General features: G+C 36.3%; 2 protein-coding genes across 2 annotated transcripts; one reads left to right on the top strand and one right to left on the bottom strand.

Annotated features, from left to right (window-relative positions):
• Positions 1 to 1,026: 1,026 nt before the first annotated feature.
• On the bottom strand, positions 1,027 to 5,604 carry tmem144b (transmembrane protein 144b). Its single transcript, XM_014981981.2, has 12 exons — positions 5,385 to 5,604; positions 5,105 to 5,260; positions 4,906 to 5,028; positions 4,318 to 4,417; positions 4,139 to 4,219; positions 3,962 to 4,040; positions 3,809 to 3,888; positions 3,166 to 3,284; positions 2,842 to 2,961; positions 2,214 to 2,311; positions 1,482 to 1,535; positions 1,027 to 1,402 (listed from the first exon to the last, which is right to left on the bottom strand). The coding sequence occupies exons 1-12, from the start codon at positions 5,458 to 5,460 to the stop codon at positions 1,319 to 1,321; spliced, it is 1,170 nt and encodes a 389-aa protein (XP_014837467.2). The 5' UTR covers positions 5,461 to 5,604; the 3' UTR covers positions 1,027 to 1,318.
• A 775-nt stretch (positions 5,605 to 6,379) lies between these two features.
• On the top strand, positions 6,380 to 15,841 carry gask1b (golgi associated kinase 1B). The gene is made up of 4 exons (XM_014981982.2): positions 6,380 to 7,355; positions 8,627 to 8,844; positions 10,255 to 10,481; positions 10,760 to 15,841. Exons 1-4 carry the CDS (start codon positions 6,494 to 6,496, stop codon positions 10,965 to 10,967), a joined length of 1,515 nt encoding a protein of 504 aa, XP_014837468.1. The 5' UTR covers positions 6,380 to 6,493; the 3' UTR covers positions 10,968 to 15,841.
• Positions 15,842 to 16,090: the final 249 nt, after the last annotated feature.

The raw sequence follows: 16,090 nt of genomic DNA, 5'->3' as shown, positions 1-16,090 counted from the left end.
GTTTATTTACTGTTTGATTTGGACTTTTAAGATTCAATAGCTTACATTTGATCAGGAAAGTACAATACTTAATGTTTTCACCAATACCCCATTGTGACAATGTGGAAAAAAAGTTGAGTTTTTTCCTAATTTATTAAAAATTGAAAAGAAATAACATTTACTTAAGTATTCACAGCTTTTGTTCAAAACTTTGTTGATTAAGTCTTATTGAATACTGTCATCTTCCTAACCTAAAATAATGGCATGTCATTTATAGTCAAAAGATGAATAGGCAAAAGCCCCCAAAAACATTTGGCAAAATATGACACTTTAGGAAAGTGACGATATGCCAGTTGCTTAGCTCTCTGTTCTTTAGGCTGTTGGCCCATTCAGATGGGCCATCATGTGCTTTTCTTTAAGGAGTGACTTTCCTCTAACTACAATACCTTAGTTCAAATGACTTTAGTATATAAAAACTCTTGCTGATAATTATATAATTACACTTGACTGGAATTTAAAACCACTTATGCATTTTGACTTTAACTCGGACTGTGTCTTGGTCAGATGACCAAAAATGAGTAAATCAAATGGATTTAAATCTCTCAAAGGGCTCATGGTTTCCATTCAGTTTTTGAAGTTATCAGTTAGAAATTAAAAATGTCAGACAATCCAAACCAAATCTCAGCTACCTCAATACCCGACACTTTCATTTCCATCACATCAGTTTTTACTGTAGCCATCAACTGAAGCATAAATGCCAAACTACTTTACCAAAAAGCAATGTTTCTGGGTTTATCTGAGGGTGGAATTCACACTTTGCCTCAAATCAGATTTTATCTAACCTTTTCCAAATAAACTTGACATCTCATACATTTTCTTCCCTTTGCAATAAAATGTCCAATTTGTCAAATATCAGTTATTGCTTAAGAAATTAAAGCTGAAGATGCATAATTAGGTACTGAATATTTGGAGCATGCAATTTATATCAAATTTCATAAGTGTTTCACCACCTATGAAATTTGATTCCAGTAGAAAAAAAAACATACATAATATTCAAGTTATTTTAATAGACATCACAACAATACAAAAAGGATTGATGCAAAACCCCACCACCACCAGGTCATAATATAAATATATGTGCAATATTTTAGAACAACCTTTAAAGGGTGTTAAAGTGTCAAATGTGGGTTTAAGATTGACTAAAAATATATCTTGTTTTCAATCTTACCAAGTACAATTGATTTAGCTTCTTGTGGATTTAAAATTAATTCCAAGATCTTTTCTTTTAAAAGTCTAATTCAGTGAAGGAAAGTCAGCTACAAATGGGTCATTTTAGCTTTCAGAGCTTTGAAATGGCAGTTAGCATGGAGCCAGTCAACACCACACAGGTAGCAAAGAAGAATATGAGCCCGTTCATCAGACCCTGCAGAAAAGGAAACAGATTTGTCATAACTTTCCTCTGGAGACATCCAAGCAAAGTCATTTGACATTTCACACCTTACCTTAATCTCCTTGAACACCAAGGATCCCCACAGCGCTGCAACCAGACCGTAGCCCTACAGAACACAAAGAGCCATTTACAGACTCACTACTTGCCACCTATCTTCATAAAGATAAGACATCTGTTGCTATTGCAACATTTATAAATATAGCAATGAGTTGCAAAAATAAAGTTTTGTCTGACTGAAGTTCAATATACAGTCTAACAAGTGTAAACAATTTATGTTTTATTTAAAGCTATCAAAGATCCATTGAGGTTCAAATCAAAAGGTCAATATGTTTTTCAGACCTCTGAAGTAAACAGAAAATTAATGATGCTGAGACAAAATAAAACCTCCAAACAGAGGGGACAGGCAATGTGGCAACTGAACACCAAACAGAAAGTGTTTGCATACAGTAAAGCCAAAGTTAAAGCAAAACCATGTCAAACTGGTTTTCTTTAGCTTTATTGCACCTTCAGTTAAACTATTGCAAGTTTCTTTGAAGCAATTAACATTTAAAGCACCAAATACTAAAATATTTAGAACATACAGAAATTTCTTTAAATTAGAGATTTTAGAGAACTGTAGACACTAAAGAAATACCATTTTCTGGCCAACTCTGCAACTGCTTTGATGAAGTGCAATTACAGAAAAACTGGAGAAATGTTCAATTGTGAAGTGTGCTCCAACTGTACATAGTAAGAAATCTAAAGATTATAAAAAACTACATTTGTCAGGACATAATCTACTTACTGCAGTGACAATGGGGTAGGTAACAACAGCACTCAGGTAGTTGGTGGCTAGGAACCAGCAGTATGTGCCCATTGTCCACATAAATCCTGACAGAAATCCTGAAGTGCAGCCAGAGCACAGAATATTTTTAAAGGCACAAAAAGCAAATAGTTTACACACCCATATGGTAAAAAAAAGCCTCCATCCCAAATAATTGGCCAGAACTTAAACACAGAACCCTTCCATGACTATATGCCACGAAGCAACAGGAAGCGATTAGATGACATTTTCAAAACAGCAGCAGATTCCATCTTAGGGTCAAACTGGAGCTATTATTAGATCTTTTAGTTGCCTCTTGGGTACCATGTTTTCTTGATTCTTAGAAAAGAGCATGTGGAAAATAAGTTTTGACATTGGTTACACAGAAATGCAATAAGCTCAACTACATTTGGTTTCCATCTTCAGCAAGCCTTACACTTGTTACTTCGCGCTGCAAGGTTAATTACAAGTGTGAACAAACAGAATTTTGCATATAAATAGGCAGTTTGATTATCTTGGCATTGAAAGTTAGTCATTTGTGTTTAAACATGATATCTTCACCTGTTAAAACAGGCCTGGTGAAAGATTGCTTATTAAAATGAGCTGCTACCTGGTAGAATGGCTCTGGGGTAAACCCTGGGTTTGTTTTTCATCACAGCACAGTAGATGGTGAAGTACACTGAGCTTGCAAGGAAAATACCAGAGGTCTGTGCATGAACATAGTCAAGATCTGGAAAACAAAAAAAAAACTTCAGTTAAAGCAACTTCTCAGCAGGGGGCAGGATCACTGCTCTTCATGTATAGATGAAGAGTGGGAGCAATCCTGATAACCAGCATGACATTTAAATTTTTCCCTTTTATTTCATGCTCATTTGGGAATAGCAGCAAGTTGAAGATTCAAAATTAGGAGTCTTATCAAAGACTAAAAACCTACCGTAGACACTGGCTCCATAAAAAATGCTGTCACGACATGCTGAATGGTTCTTTATGTAGAGAATGGGTAAGAATGAAGAGCCGTACAGAAAGCCTGCCATAACAGCAAGCAGGCAACCACTGATGAAGAGGATACAAAGAGTGAAAAACTGGATGAAAGATGCACTTTTAATCTCCTTAGAGACCTTGCTCAATTTGTATGTTAATTTTAACATTTTTTCCTACAGAACTGATTAATAGAAACTGAGCCACGCCTGGTCACACAATTTAGCAAAGTGAATACTAAATGTTCGCTTCCAAAGCCAGTTTAGAACCAAAAACACAAATCCTTTTGCATCTGATGCTTCATGGTATAATTCCTGCCTGCCATTTTTCAAAGAAAGAAATCCAATCTCTTGATAACCAAATATGCATTATTGGGGTAGAATTTGCTTTCCAAACAAAGACTACAGCCCTTGACATCTGCTAAGAAAATCTAAGCTTTTGAGTTAATAGTTCAGGTGAACATTAACAGCATGTATAATTATTGAAGTCTCTCAGAATGCATTATGTCCAGTGGTGATGATTCATTAAATAACCAATTTGTTTCGTCATCCAAATACAACAAAGCTGTGAGATCACACCAAGGCAATGTTTGACCTTACACGATTCGCCTCATCTTTGGTCTAATGGCATCAATCCAGTATGCAGAGGAGTGGTGTACAAAACTGCCTGAAATGGATATCTGCAAAAAAGAAACGTTTTTGCAATTCACAGTAAAGAACAAAACAAAAGAAAAAAAAAAAAAAAACACCCACCCTGTCAATTAGTATAGGGTTTGTTTCCGACTCTGGATGGAGCTTCACATCACTTCTCACAAAGAAAAACACCAGCCCACTAAAGGGAATAAAACCCAGACCAGATTATCTAATCATGACTGCTACATTACATCAAAAGACGGTGACATAAAGGCTGCTAAATGTTGCATAGCTCACCTGAGCAGACACAATCCAGCTCCACAATAATTCAGTATTGGCCTGGAAACATCCTGAGCATCAATCCCGAACCACCCAAATCTGTTTCAAACAGTGACATCCATTTTTATGACAACCTAAAGATTACCACCAAAAGGCAGAAAAATCAATTAAAATATTCATGCAATCACATTTCTTACCTAGAACTGGCCCAGCCCATCAACAAACTGGACGACCCCCAAATTAAAATTCCAAGACCAAGTCCAATTGCTTTAACAATGGTAACAGCTGCTATACTTCCTGTGAATGAATGTAAAATATTTGACGACTAATCATCCACAAAATTTTAAAACCCATTTGAAAGACTAAAGTTTGAGATTTTAAAGACAGTTATTGAATTTGTGAATACTTAAAGCAGGCACTCATTATACAGTGAACAAAACAGGAGCTAACCGAATCAGAATGCAAACATTTCCCCTTAGAACATTCCACTTTTTAATTTGCACAACCTTTCAGCAACACAAGAGCATGCCCAAAGCAGCTCATGAAAATTCACATCTTATCTAGATACAGTTGTAGCCAGTTGCATGGAGCCTGCAGTGACTTGTGGTGAAACTGACTGTGTACTCAGAACTGGCCATTTCTCACAGTAGAGACTATTATTTTTGATTGACTGCAGTAAAAGGACTCCTGTTTTATGTCCCGAGTCCATCTTCTGCACCACATGATGCCAAACTGCAGAAAGAGGGTTTTTTTTTGCTTTAAGTTGTGATTTCCAGAGACGATACCTGTGGCCCAGATCATACCGCCGAGCATTGCAAGAGGGTGGAATTTGGGTGTCCGCAGCACCAGATCACCAAAAAGAGATACAACCCATATTGATGCACAGCTCACAAAATGATAGAACATGCCTACAAAAAGAAAAAAAAAGGTTTTGAATTAACTGTAGAAAAAAAAAAAATCTTACACCAGATTTCTTCCACTTACCATCTCCCGTTTCTATTCTTTTGACTGGAACAAAGGTGCTTCCATACAGAACCACAGCAGCTATGTTAGCAGTCAATCCATAAGCAAAATTAGTGAAGTTTGTGGAGTTACTGGAGACAACAGTTTCCTGGGAGCAAATCCCAGCTTCATTACACCCTAAAGCATATGGACAAATTTCAGGGCAAACAATTTAATATGACAGTTTGCAAAAAATAAAAACCCACAAGGCTCAGTGAGCTCCACATTAATCACAGAGCAATTCAAAGGCTCGTTAACCCACCGTCAGCGCAGAGGCATCTCACCATCAATAACGACGCGACAAATAAAAGCAGAGGTGAGCATTTTACCAGAGGCATCGTAAAAATGCAATATTTGTTTTTTCCCCTCTCAACACAAACTTTCCACAACCTTAAAACACCACAGGAGGCCACGCGTGGGAGTCTGCAGAAGCCTAGAGACCAAGCAGGTGCCGCCAGTTATCCAATCACCCGAACCTGACACATTAAATAAAGCCGTGGAGCATCATGGGAGGCCCAGCACGCATGACGACAAGAAGACGTCAGAGTCTAATTTCATTTGTGTAACTGGTTTTGCATGTAAATTCACTGACATAATTAACAATTTAATAAATCTTCAAACAGAATATTTTTCTCTAAAAGCTTTGCAAAATTTCATTCCTTAACAACAACAACAAGTCTTGTTTGATGACTCATTCTCCTGGCACAACTATAGAGACAATAGAGCCAGGAGACAATAGTTTCGAGTTGGACCAGGAACTCCTGTCTGTAGAATGCTGCCTACCTGTTTTCTTCCTTCTTTTAAGTGTTTCCCTTCCTAAGCTGTCCCGTTTGTTATTCTTTCCCAGTGTGAGCATCCTGCATTGAGATGTTAAAACCCAAAGATTAAAACCACCAGATGTCGCCTAAAACGCGGGAAAATAACCATGCCTGTAAATGATTCCGCTTTCATAATTATAAATATATTTTAGAACTGATTAAACTGAACGGTGGCGGTAAAACTGATAGTTGTTTTTTAAAAGACAATGTTTTTTCAGAAAGGTCAAAGTACTTCAAACAAATTTTCTGGAGTGTCACAATAAATTGGATATGAAAAAATATTCATAGTCATATGTATGGGATCTATATTGTTATGGTAGCCTATAAAATATCTTAATGAAATATTCAGAATGTGAAGAGTGAATTATCATATAAATCATTGAACGGCAACATGTGAATTATGCATTTTAAATTATTGTTTGAGGTTGAGAGTCTGTCTATTCTTGCTGTCTCTAAACTTTAGGAAAGCCTTTCCTCCTAGCTGAATTTCAAACTTGCGCTCCTCCCCAGTTTGAGCTAAGTGAAAAAACACTGTCAGGTTTAATAAGTTACAATGGAGAAGTACCGCGTCAACTGGTGTTATTTCCCCTTTCGAAAACTCACCCGTAACTTTAGGAGGTGTTCTTCCTCTAAAAGAACCTTGATTATAGCGATTCTGTGTTTGGTCAACTTGTTATTTTTGGTTTTAAAAGTTGGGCATTTAGAGCAACCCCGGAGCAGAAGGAGTAACGAGGAGCAGAAGCGCCACACCCGCGGCGAGCATCACTTAGACGGTGAACTACCGGCAACTTCTGATCTGCAAACCCAAGCTAGTTTGGAGGTCCCGACCCTGTTCAATGTGGTCTACGTAACGCTAAAGTTCAAGCGTCTTAAACCAGCAAATATTCGAGGTACAATCCGACCAAAGCTGAGAAAGAAAGTGAGAAGAAAGTCAGTCGATCCAACAATTACGCAGCGCAAACGATTCAGCGTGGAACGGGAAGCGGGCCAAGTAAACCGCAGCACTGGACTTAAGACATCGAGGAACGGGGGAAGTCTTGTGGACTTCTTCTCAAAGTCTCACAACGATGGAACAGACCCTCATTTTAGTAGTATTCGAATTTACAGCGAAATGGCACCTCCGTGGTTCAGCGCACAGGATGTGAAAAGCATGCGCTTTCTTGGGGATGCCAAAGTTTTGCGCATAAAAGAAATCCCTCGTCTGGACGCACCGTCCCTCGTGATATTTGAGGGTGCAGACATGGACCGTCTGTTCAGTCAAAAACACTTGAATAGAAATAATATATGTGGAGGCCAGTGCGGAATTATCCACTGCTCGGTGGGAAACACGGAGGTATTTGCTTTCCATTTGGATAGGGTGCTTGGCCTCAATAGGACAATACCTGCAGTAAGCAGGAAGTTTGGCTTTTTGAACGGTAGGTCTTCATTTTTATTTAGATTAGATATAATCTATAGGTTGTTCATTTACGATGGTTTGAAAACGTTTCTTTCAAACCACCAACATGCATTCTGTTAATTGTTTTTCATTTTTGAAGGTTTTACTTTGTTTCACTAGAGAATGAACATCTTATATTAGTTGGACTTTTCACATTTTGTCACACTGCAACAACAAACCTGTTATGTAACAGACCTACACAAACATGCTTTTTGTTGTAAAGTAGAAGGCACATGATATATGGTTTTCAAATATCAAAGATATGCAATGACTGTTAAGTTTCCTTTAGTTTGAAAACCCCAAATAAAATCTGGTGCCTTTAGGAGTAACCAATGCTGCCATGAACCCAGAGGTTCTGTGAAGGTTTCTTAGAGAATGTTGGTGAACAAATAGTTCATAAAACAGAGGAACACAGAAGAGAAGTCAAAGAGAAAAATGAAGGGGTGCAAACCCATCAAGACATGGTCGCCCACCAAATGTGGGAGAGTCTTCTGGCTTTTTTAATTGTAAAATTACACAATAACAAAAATAATTGAAAATCATAAACAATTTCCCCTTGCTTAGCAATTATCCAATGCCTTTTTTTGCTATATGACATAAAAGCCCAATAAAATACATATATGTGACTGAATACACAAAAGTTCAGGTGTAAATACTTTCCCCAGGTTCTGCACTTATTTTATTAATACCACAGAACTGAAGCACAGTTTGGATCTTTCTATATGCAGAGATGTTGGAAGCATATTGCAACTGGAAGCAAATGTCTTTTCTTTGTTTTTCTACCTTGCATTACAATAATCCTGCCTGTGACTAATGTCTTCATCTGCTTTCATATTTGTGATGGATATGAAATATTTCTAAATGTGTTAAGCTGAACCAGGAGAGACACATTATTTTTGCCTTGAGCTTTAGGTTCAGATATCCATGGTTGCTTCTGCTGTTTAGTTCACCTTTTAACCTTGTTTGGGAGGAAATAGCAGTAAATCTTTTTTGATACATCACATATGGAAAATTACAACATCAGTGTTAACAGACCTTAAAGGACTGTGGAAACATATGAGTCTTATCTTGGAGAACAGATTGTTTCTCTCTCCTCTGCCTTTATCTGCTCAATTATAGGGTTCAAAATGAGTTTTTTAGTGATTCTAGCAAACTGAATTGAAACAGAACAGATATCTGTAGTTCATGAAGATTTAGATGTTACATGTGCTCTAATCCAACAATTTAATCCCTGTTCTTTTGTCACTTTAGACGGCCAGGCCTGCCAGGTGGTTCTATGGGATGTATCGCTGTACCCCAAAGACCTTGTTGCAGGCCCAGCTACTGTGAGGATGACATGGAAGGAGTACCAGAACTCCTTGACACAGAGGTGTTGGCAAAAAAATGTTAACCCAAAGTCCAACTCTGGATGCTCTTCAATTTATCACAGTGAATGGAGCAAATTAGCTCTTTTTGACTTTTTGCTACAGGTAAAAACTCTGATGGATTAAAGCTTTAAATTTAACATCACAGACAAATAAATTGTCTTTGTCTGAATCCATAAAAATGCAGCTGGAGCGTCTCATTAGATTACGGTGCTATGAAAGTTTTTGAAGACAAATTGCTTCTTTAATCCTTTCTTCTGCAGCACTATGTCCCTATAAGTATACTTACTATTTAGATGTGCTCCTATATTTTGTTTGTTGGAATAATAAACGTCTTAAATCTAATGAGAAAGGGCTTTATATAAGAATACATTTTGGATTCACCTCTTCACCACAGTAACATCAAAATCTGAGTTAAAGTTTGGGGAAAAGTACTACTAAAAGTTATCTTATTGTTAACATTCAATAAATCTCTTATCACATTCATGCTTTGTTTTTAATTTACTTTGAAGCTTCCAACACAATTCATAAAAAACTTTCTTTCTTTTAGTCAACACAAATCTCTAAAAGTTGTGTTTAGTAAACTGGAAAAAAAGAAAAGAAAAAACAAACAATTCATTTTCCATGTCGTGTTGCTCATTTCCTGTGTGGGAGGTCTCTGTGGATCATATTTTGGCACTGACAGCAAATACTCTATAAAGAATGCACAAAAAGTGGAAACTGGATTTCTTTAAAAACTCTCCGGATTAGGATTAAAAAAACATTTTTGTTACATAAATGTGTGCTTAATTTTATCATTTTTCATGAACAACAAAAGATCAGTTAATACCATTTATTCTTTACATGTTTATGGTTTTATGGGTGCCCTTATGTAATAGTTGCGAACTCATATATTAACTCGTCATATATAACTGACGCAGGCTTAACGATGGAGGTGCACTTAGAGAGGAATGTCGGCTTAAACAAGAATGGCATTTAAGTCTTGTTTTCTAGGATTAAGCAACTGTTGAATTGTAGTAGGTTGTCTGATTTTTTCAGTCTGAAACCTTTCTTGCATCATGTTGTTTTGTTTAGAGCAAAAAATGAATGAGTGCTTTAATCTAATTTATGGTCACCATTCCCTGTGGAGGCAGCAGGTGTTTTACAGCAGGAGGTTCTGCCTTTTTAGGCTTAAGAGGAGAATCCCCTCTGTGATGATGTTATGCAGCTATGTGGTGGTCTATTTGGTGTTCCTTTAAATTATATAAAATGGTAACTTGAGTCAAAGAGACACTGAAGAGGAATCAGCATGAGGCGTTTTTTTCCTGGCTAAACCTTTTATACCTGATTTTCTCATATTAAAGTGGATGTTATGGATGCAAAATGGAGTGGGGGAAAATATTGAATAAAGGGTTTACCTACATTATCAGCCTCATGCAATGGGGATAAAAAAAACCTGAATCCTAATTTAAAATCTGTAAATCCCAGCTTGAGCTGTTCTTCTGTTTTCTGAAGAAATGTAAACTGTCTCCTTAGATTCACAGCCGTCTGGATCCGAGCTGCTGCGGATTCAGATCACGGCAGGAGGACGTGTGTGTTCAACCGGGCCGCCATGATGTGTGTAAGGACCAGGAAAACATACAACTGGAAAACATCGTGCACAGGGAACATGACCTCAGGCACCTGGTCTTCACCAACAACAAAGGGTTCTTCGACCGCAATGAGGACAATCTAGACTTCAGGCTTCTGGAAGGAATCAAGGAGTGAGTTTGCTACATCTTAATCACCTATGTTCAGATTTTATGTTATGTTTTTGTCTTACAAAAGTTTTATGTGATAGATTAACATATCACAATATTTCATATTGCAACTTCAGAGTATTTGATTTGAATTTTATGTGACACAACAACAAAACGTATGACGTAGAAACGTATGACGGAAAGGTGGACAGAATCCTTCTGGGTGTAATTTAATCTCAGTTTAAATACAGTTGTTTGATACATGTACAAACTGAATCCAAACTCTTCCTGTGTCTCCCTAGGCTGCCAGAGCAGGCCGTGTCTGTGTTGAGGAACAGGAAGCTGAGGGAAAAACTTCTCCAGTCGCTCTTTCTGGACCAGATGTACTGGGAAAGTCAGGGCGGCCGACAGGGCATCGACAAACTGATCGATGTGATTGAGAGGCGAGCCAACATCCTCCTCACTTACATCAATGCTCATGGGATCAAAGTTATCCCGATGAATGATTGATTTATATTTTACTAATGAAGGCAATTTTTAAATTGCAGAAATCTTATTTAAAATAATAAAATCTGCACCTAAATTTAAGTAAATGTGAAAAAATACAGGAATAATAATTTGTTACAGAAGCTTTAAACTTGATCTGTATTGTCTTTATCCTATTCCAAAGTACAAGAGTCAGCATTGTCAGACAGAAACTCTTAGCAATGGTAATAACACAACCATTTGTTATGTGTTTTTGTATCAAAATATATAACTGAGTAGCTACATTGATCAACCAGGAGCTAAAACCCTGTGTACTAATTTTCCTCATAGATGCAAACAGCATGGCAAAGTCATTGCTCAATACTGTCAGCAAGGGCAGAAAAATGAGTTCTGTGGAGGAAGAATGGAAAACAGAAAGCATCAGGCAGCTAATTTCCATGAAAGCAATTGAGAAACTGGCTTGGGAATCCTCTTGCACAATATTTCACACAGCGCTTTTCACTTTTCTGTAAGCCCTTTTATCTTGTGTGATTTTTTTACTTCAGTTCATAACTTTTGCTCATTGTGATGTAGTTTCAATGAAATCATACTAAAAATCGGACAAATAGACAACATTGGGGTTAATTTTTACAGTTAAAATTTGATGTTCCTGGATAATTTCACAAAATATTTCCCTCTAGAAAACAACAATGCACATACATGGAGAATTTTTCTATTTTTCTCTGTTTTTCAAAATGCGGAAGTTTTTTTTTGTGTGTGAGATTATGACTAGCATGTAACATTATCAAATGAAATGTGTAAATATGCTTTTGGACAAAAAAGCCATTGTTTTTAATCAACATTTTAGGAATGAATTGGAATCATGCCTCATTCAGAGGCCAAAAAGTGAAGCCCACCTCCTCAGCAGATGCTGTTACATTTGGAAGAAATCAATATGGTTGTTTTTATTGCTTTAAGTGTGGATCATATTTTTATTATATAGCCTAAATATTAGGTTATTGCTAAAGAAGCTGGATGAATTCAAGCATATTGAAAATAGTTGAAGCTTCGAGAAGAATTAAATTCCTGTCAGTAGATTGGGGAGTTTCACAAAGTGTGGACTGCAGCTGGAGTTAAAGAAGCAACAGTAAAGGTGTATGGAGAACATGGTCTACAAATGTCACATGTCTTGTCTTAAGCTACTTCTGAGACTAAACAACTACAAAAAACAACACAAGTGTCTCATCTAAACTAAGGAGAAAGAAGATATACTGTTGTAAACCCCCCAAAAATCCTTTATTTAATTGGTTTTATGTTATCAAATCGTCTACAAAACTTTGAATAAGCCACAGCTGAAAAAATATGTCACTGTGTGTAATGAAAGGGTATAATCTGAGTTTCACTTTTTAAACCAATTTAATGAGATTCAAATATTTTCATTAATTTTGTAATTTATTAAATTGCACCGTTAAAGTGTCTATGAGTATTGTATACTATTTTGTTTATTGTAGATACTATATTATATCCTTAGAGCATCATACAAAGTATTGTTGTTATTGTAAATTTGGTCACAATGACATAAATATACCAATTTATATGTACTAACTTTTTAATTTGAATCAAAAATCTATTTTAGCCCTGGATTGTTTTGTGTTTTAATTTTTTTTTTCTTTTTGTATCTTTTTTGTACGGAAGCGCATTGCTATCACGCAGTAAAAAAAAAAATTCGATCGCTATCTCGTTATAACGAGATAGCGATCGAATTTTTTTTTTTTACTGCGTGATAGCAATGCGCTTCCGTAGTTTTGCAATTTGTAAAAGTCCAAAAAGAAAATGTCCATTAATGATCAGTTGCATTCACCCTAAGAGGAAGTTGTGGTTTAGTATTGCTTTCACTGGTTTTTAAAGTTTATATTTTTGGTTATTAAAGTCACTTCAAAATACTTTAAAACAACAAATGAGGAAGTTGTTGTTTTGGTTTTAGCAAAAGCGAAGTCAGACACCATTTATATTCTGCTGCTTGGGCCGCCTGTTGTTTTGACCTCTGTTCACCTGAATTACATAGAGTGGGTTCCATGCCTTGTTGTGTTTGTGTTAAAATAACGCCTACAGTTTGAAGACAAACTCTTCACACATATGCTCTTGTATTATCTCACCAGAACACACACAGGCAACAGATGACCTACATGGGTGAAACAATTGAAGCTTGCAGAAGCAAAAATAGACAGAGTGAGGGGCTGGACCTTTACTGATGGTTTATTTCTCCACTTGAATTCACTCCCCTTCAGTAAAACTACATTGTTGTAAATGCCATATGCAGAGTTCTGCTGACCTCAACTGCAAGATGAACGTCAAAAGCAGCTGCACATCTGTCTGATACCCAAATGAAAGAACAATGTGGGGAATGGAATATAAAAGAACGGTACAATTCACATAGTATATAACTTAGCTATTCCTATTTCTTCAAACAAAGCTCTGAAATAATAATAGCAAAACTTTTTCCTCTGAACAGATCAGAATTACATTCACAAAACAAAACTTCACATGTATGTAAGCCTGAGCAGTATGAGTTAGCTTGTGGCCTTTTTTCCCTTCTGGCTCATTTTCAACTTTATCAATTCTGCTTACTGGTTTTGTTTTGTGTTAGCTTTCTAATAATACAGAAAATATCACAGCAAACAGAATATCAAAGCAGCCCGTGTTTATTTCAGGGACATGCCACCTGCTGTTTACTTTCATACTTCGATACAGACTAAAGCTGATTTCTTTCCAAGAAAAAATGATCAGCAAAAACTGTAGGTGTCACTTCCAAGTGAGATGTGTTAATATTCGAAAACTATGTGCCTGCCAAGGTTAGTTCTCTAATCAGACTAATTAAATGAGGTTTATATTATGCAAAAGGTTGCTAAAATATATTTTTCTTGAAAGATTTGGCAAGACACATGACGGATACCTCTAAATGTTGAATTTCCTAACTAAGCTAATAGTTAGAATTAAAATTCAGGATTACTTTTTATTAGAGCTGCCAGAAAACCAACAAATTAATAAAAGTCAAGAATAAGTTACATTTGATCTTTCCATTGCTTTTAAAAGCAATTAAAATAACTTTTACGATAAAAAACTACCTTGAGTCACATGTATGATGGATAGGTTGATGATAGTAGTGTCTGTAATCATAGTCTGTCACTCTCTATGACTTCAGTACAAATGGGTTTCTCTCCTGTTTATTTTTTATTTTGTTTTTTTGTTTGTTTTTTTTAGGAATACATGTATCTAAAAGTATTATATTGAAAGGATGTGAGACTTCTTACTGGGGAGACTAAAAAGGACAAGATTATACATTTTTCCTTCAAAGATCATGTTATCCAGAGAGTTTTGTAGCGGTAAATCGGAGCACAAATTTCTACTAAAAACAGTTTCTCCACTACAACTAACTTTGCCCCCTGACTTAGATTTAAAAGCAAAATCAAAGTATGAAGGGAGAAGACTTAATTTGTGAATCAGATACAATAGATAGCTGAGGTGTTTTGTTTGTCAGTTTAAATTTGACCAGAAGCTAACTTTTATAGCAGTTTTACTTTTATAGCAGTTTTACTTTTAAAGTCATTGGCTGATGTCTGTGCATTATTTTATCAAATGAAATCAGTATCTGTTGACTCAAAGTGGTATCCATACATGCTTAGCCAGGATAATTAGATGAGTTATTTTTCATGTGTCTGAGCCAAGTGAGTGAGAGTGTTTGACTGCAACATTTCTCAGTATTTAACTTCCATCCACCATATTTGTGGAATTAGCCAGGAATAATTGTTAAGGACCAACTCACAAGTCAAAGCTGGACAGAGTGGCTTTGACAGACGACTTCATCAGAAAAACATCATGGCAGCTGACAATGCGCAGGTTAAGCCCTTAAGTAAAACACTGAAAAGTGAAAGTGGACAGTCACTGCAAGCCTCACAAATGTATTCTGGTGACATCAGAGTAAGAAACCAACCAGAACTGGGGCAGAAATAAAAGTATCCACTTGAACTGATTGCCATTGGGTTTTATATTTGAATGTGCTGTCATGCTTAGGTTGTGTGCCTGTTTGCTAAGTATCTCAGCCAGCATTTCCCCTGACTTCCTCTTCATCACAGGATAAATCCCCAGGTATGTTTTCACTTTATGAACTCTCAGTTATCCTTCAGACATTTCTGTCTAACACCTTTATGGCACATATATTGATCTCGAGCAGAAAAAAACATAACTTTTGTGAGCTACAATCTTGAACAAAGTTGAAAATTAAATGTGAAAATTATGATCTAGGGTCATAGGTACCTTTTCCCCCTTTTGGAAATATCTGTAACAAAGCATTGTTCTATCATAGCAAAGTGAAATCTGGATGCACATTTCTAGCTGGAAGAAGAGCACAAACAACAGTTTTCCCACAGGGAACATTTTTTCTCAAAGCTAGAAAACCTAAAAATGTTTTTTCATATGTTGATTTTAACTTTGGCAAAAGATGATGCACTCGTACAGATAAGGTCTTTCAAAGTGAACTAGAAAAATGTCAACATGAGTCAGATAAAGTCAGGCCAAAGCTTGTTTTACTTCCAGCTAAACCTGCACACGGCCCAGAGATGTGCTGATTCACACCAAACAGGAGCAAAAATTATGTTAAAATTTGCTTTTGGAAGACATGCTCATCTGTAGAATAATTACATCTATTTTTCTTCAGGTTGATAAAACTTAAGACTACTGTCAATCATCCTATTGTGCAAATTCTGTCTTTTTCTTTTTTTTACTGCTTTTCTTTCTTTTTGGAGACCTGTCCAGGACCAGGACTGAGGTTTATTGTATACATTAATGTTTATTTTTGTGACTGGATTTTAAGTTCTACTTTTAAATCTTTAACTGCTTTGAGAATAAAGATTACCCTGGGGCAGACAGTTGTTTTTGCATATTTAGGAATCTTGAAATCTGATTGACTAATTAATGAACCAGTGATAAACACCAACATAATTTCACCTTGGATTGTTTTTTATAGTTTGAATTGAAACCTAATTAAGGAGGCAACAGAGATGATATCAACACAGGCAGGGCACAAACATTCAATATGTTTAATCCTCAAAAGAAAGTTCAGTGGATCAAATACCTTGACCCAAGTGACATAGCAGTAAGTTTCTTGAGAT

This window comes from Poecilia mexicana, unplaced genomic scaffold (assembly GCF_051168715.1).
Source record: "Poecilia mexicana isolate PSO_F unplaced genomic scaffold, ASM5116871v1 scaffold_10, whole genome shotgun sequence".
Classification (NCBI taxonomy): domain Eukaryota; kingdom Metazoa; phylum Chordata; class Actinopteri; order Cyprinodontiformes; family Poeciliidae; genus Poecilia; species Poecilia mexicana.
Note: the sequence above shows the minus strand (reverse complement) of the source record. Positions and strands in the feature narration are given on the sequence as shown.

Coding starts and splice junctions, on each gene's coding strand:
- gask1b (XM_014981982.2), top strand. CDS start 6,494: ATGGAGAAGTACCGCGTCAACTGGTGTTATTTCCCCTTTCGAAAACTC. Junction 8,845..10,254: donor TTTTTGACTTTTTGCTACAG/GTAAAAACTCTG, acceptor CTGTCTCCTTAG/ATTCACAGCCGTCTGGATCC. Junction 10,482..10,759: donor CTTCTGGAAGGAATCAAGGA/GTGAGTTTGCTA, acceptor GTGTCTCCCTAG/GCTGCCAGAGCAGGCCGTGT.
- tmem144b (XM_014981981.2), bottom strand. CDS start 5,460: ATGCCTCTGGTAAAATGCTCACCTCTGCTTTTATTTGTCGCGTCGTTA. Junction 4,041..4,138: donor GCTGGATTGTGTCTGCTCAG/GTGAGCTATGCA, acceptor TATTCCCTTTAG/TGGGCTGGTGTTTTTCTTTG. Junction 2,962..3,165: donor TTATGGAGCCAGTGTCTACG/GTAGGTTTTTAG, acceptor TTTGTTTTCCAG/ATCTTGACTATGTTCATGCA.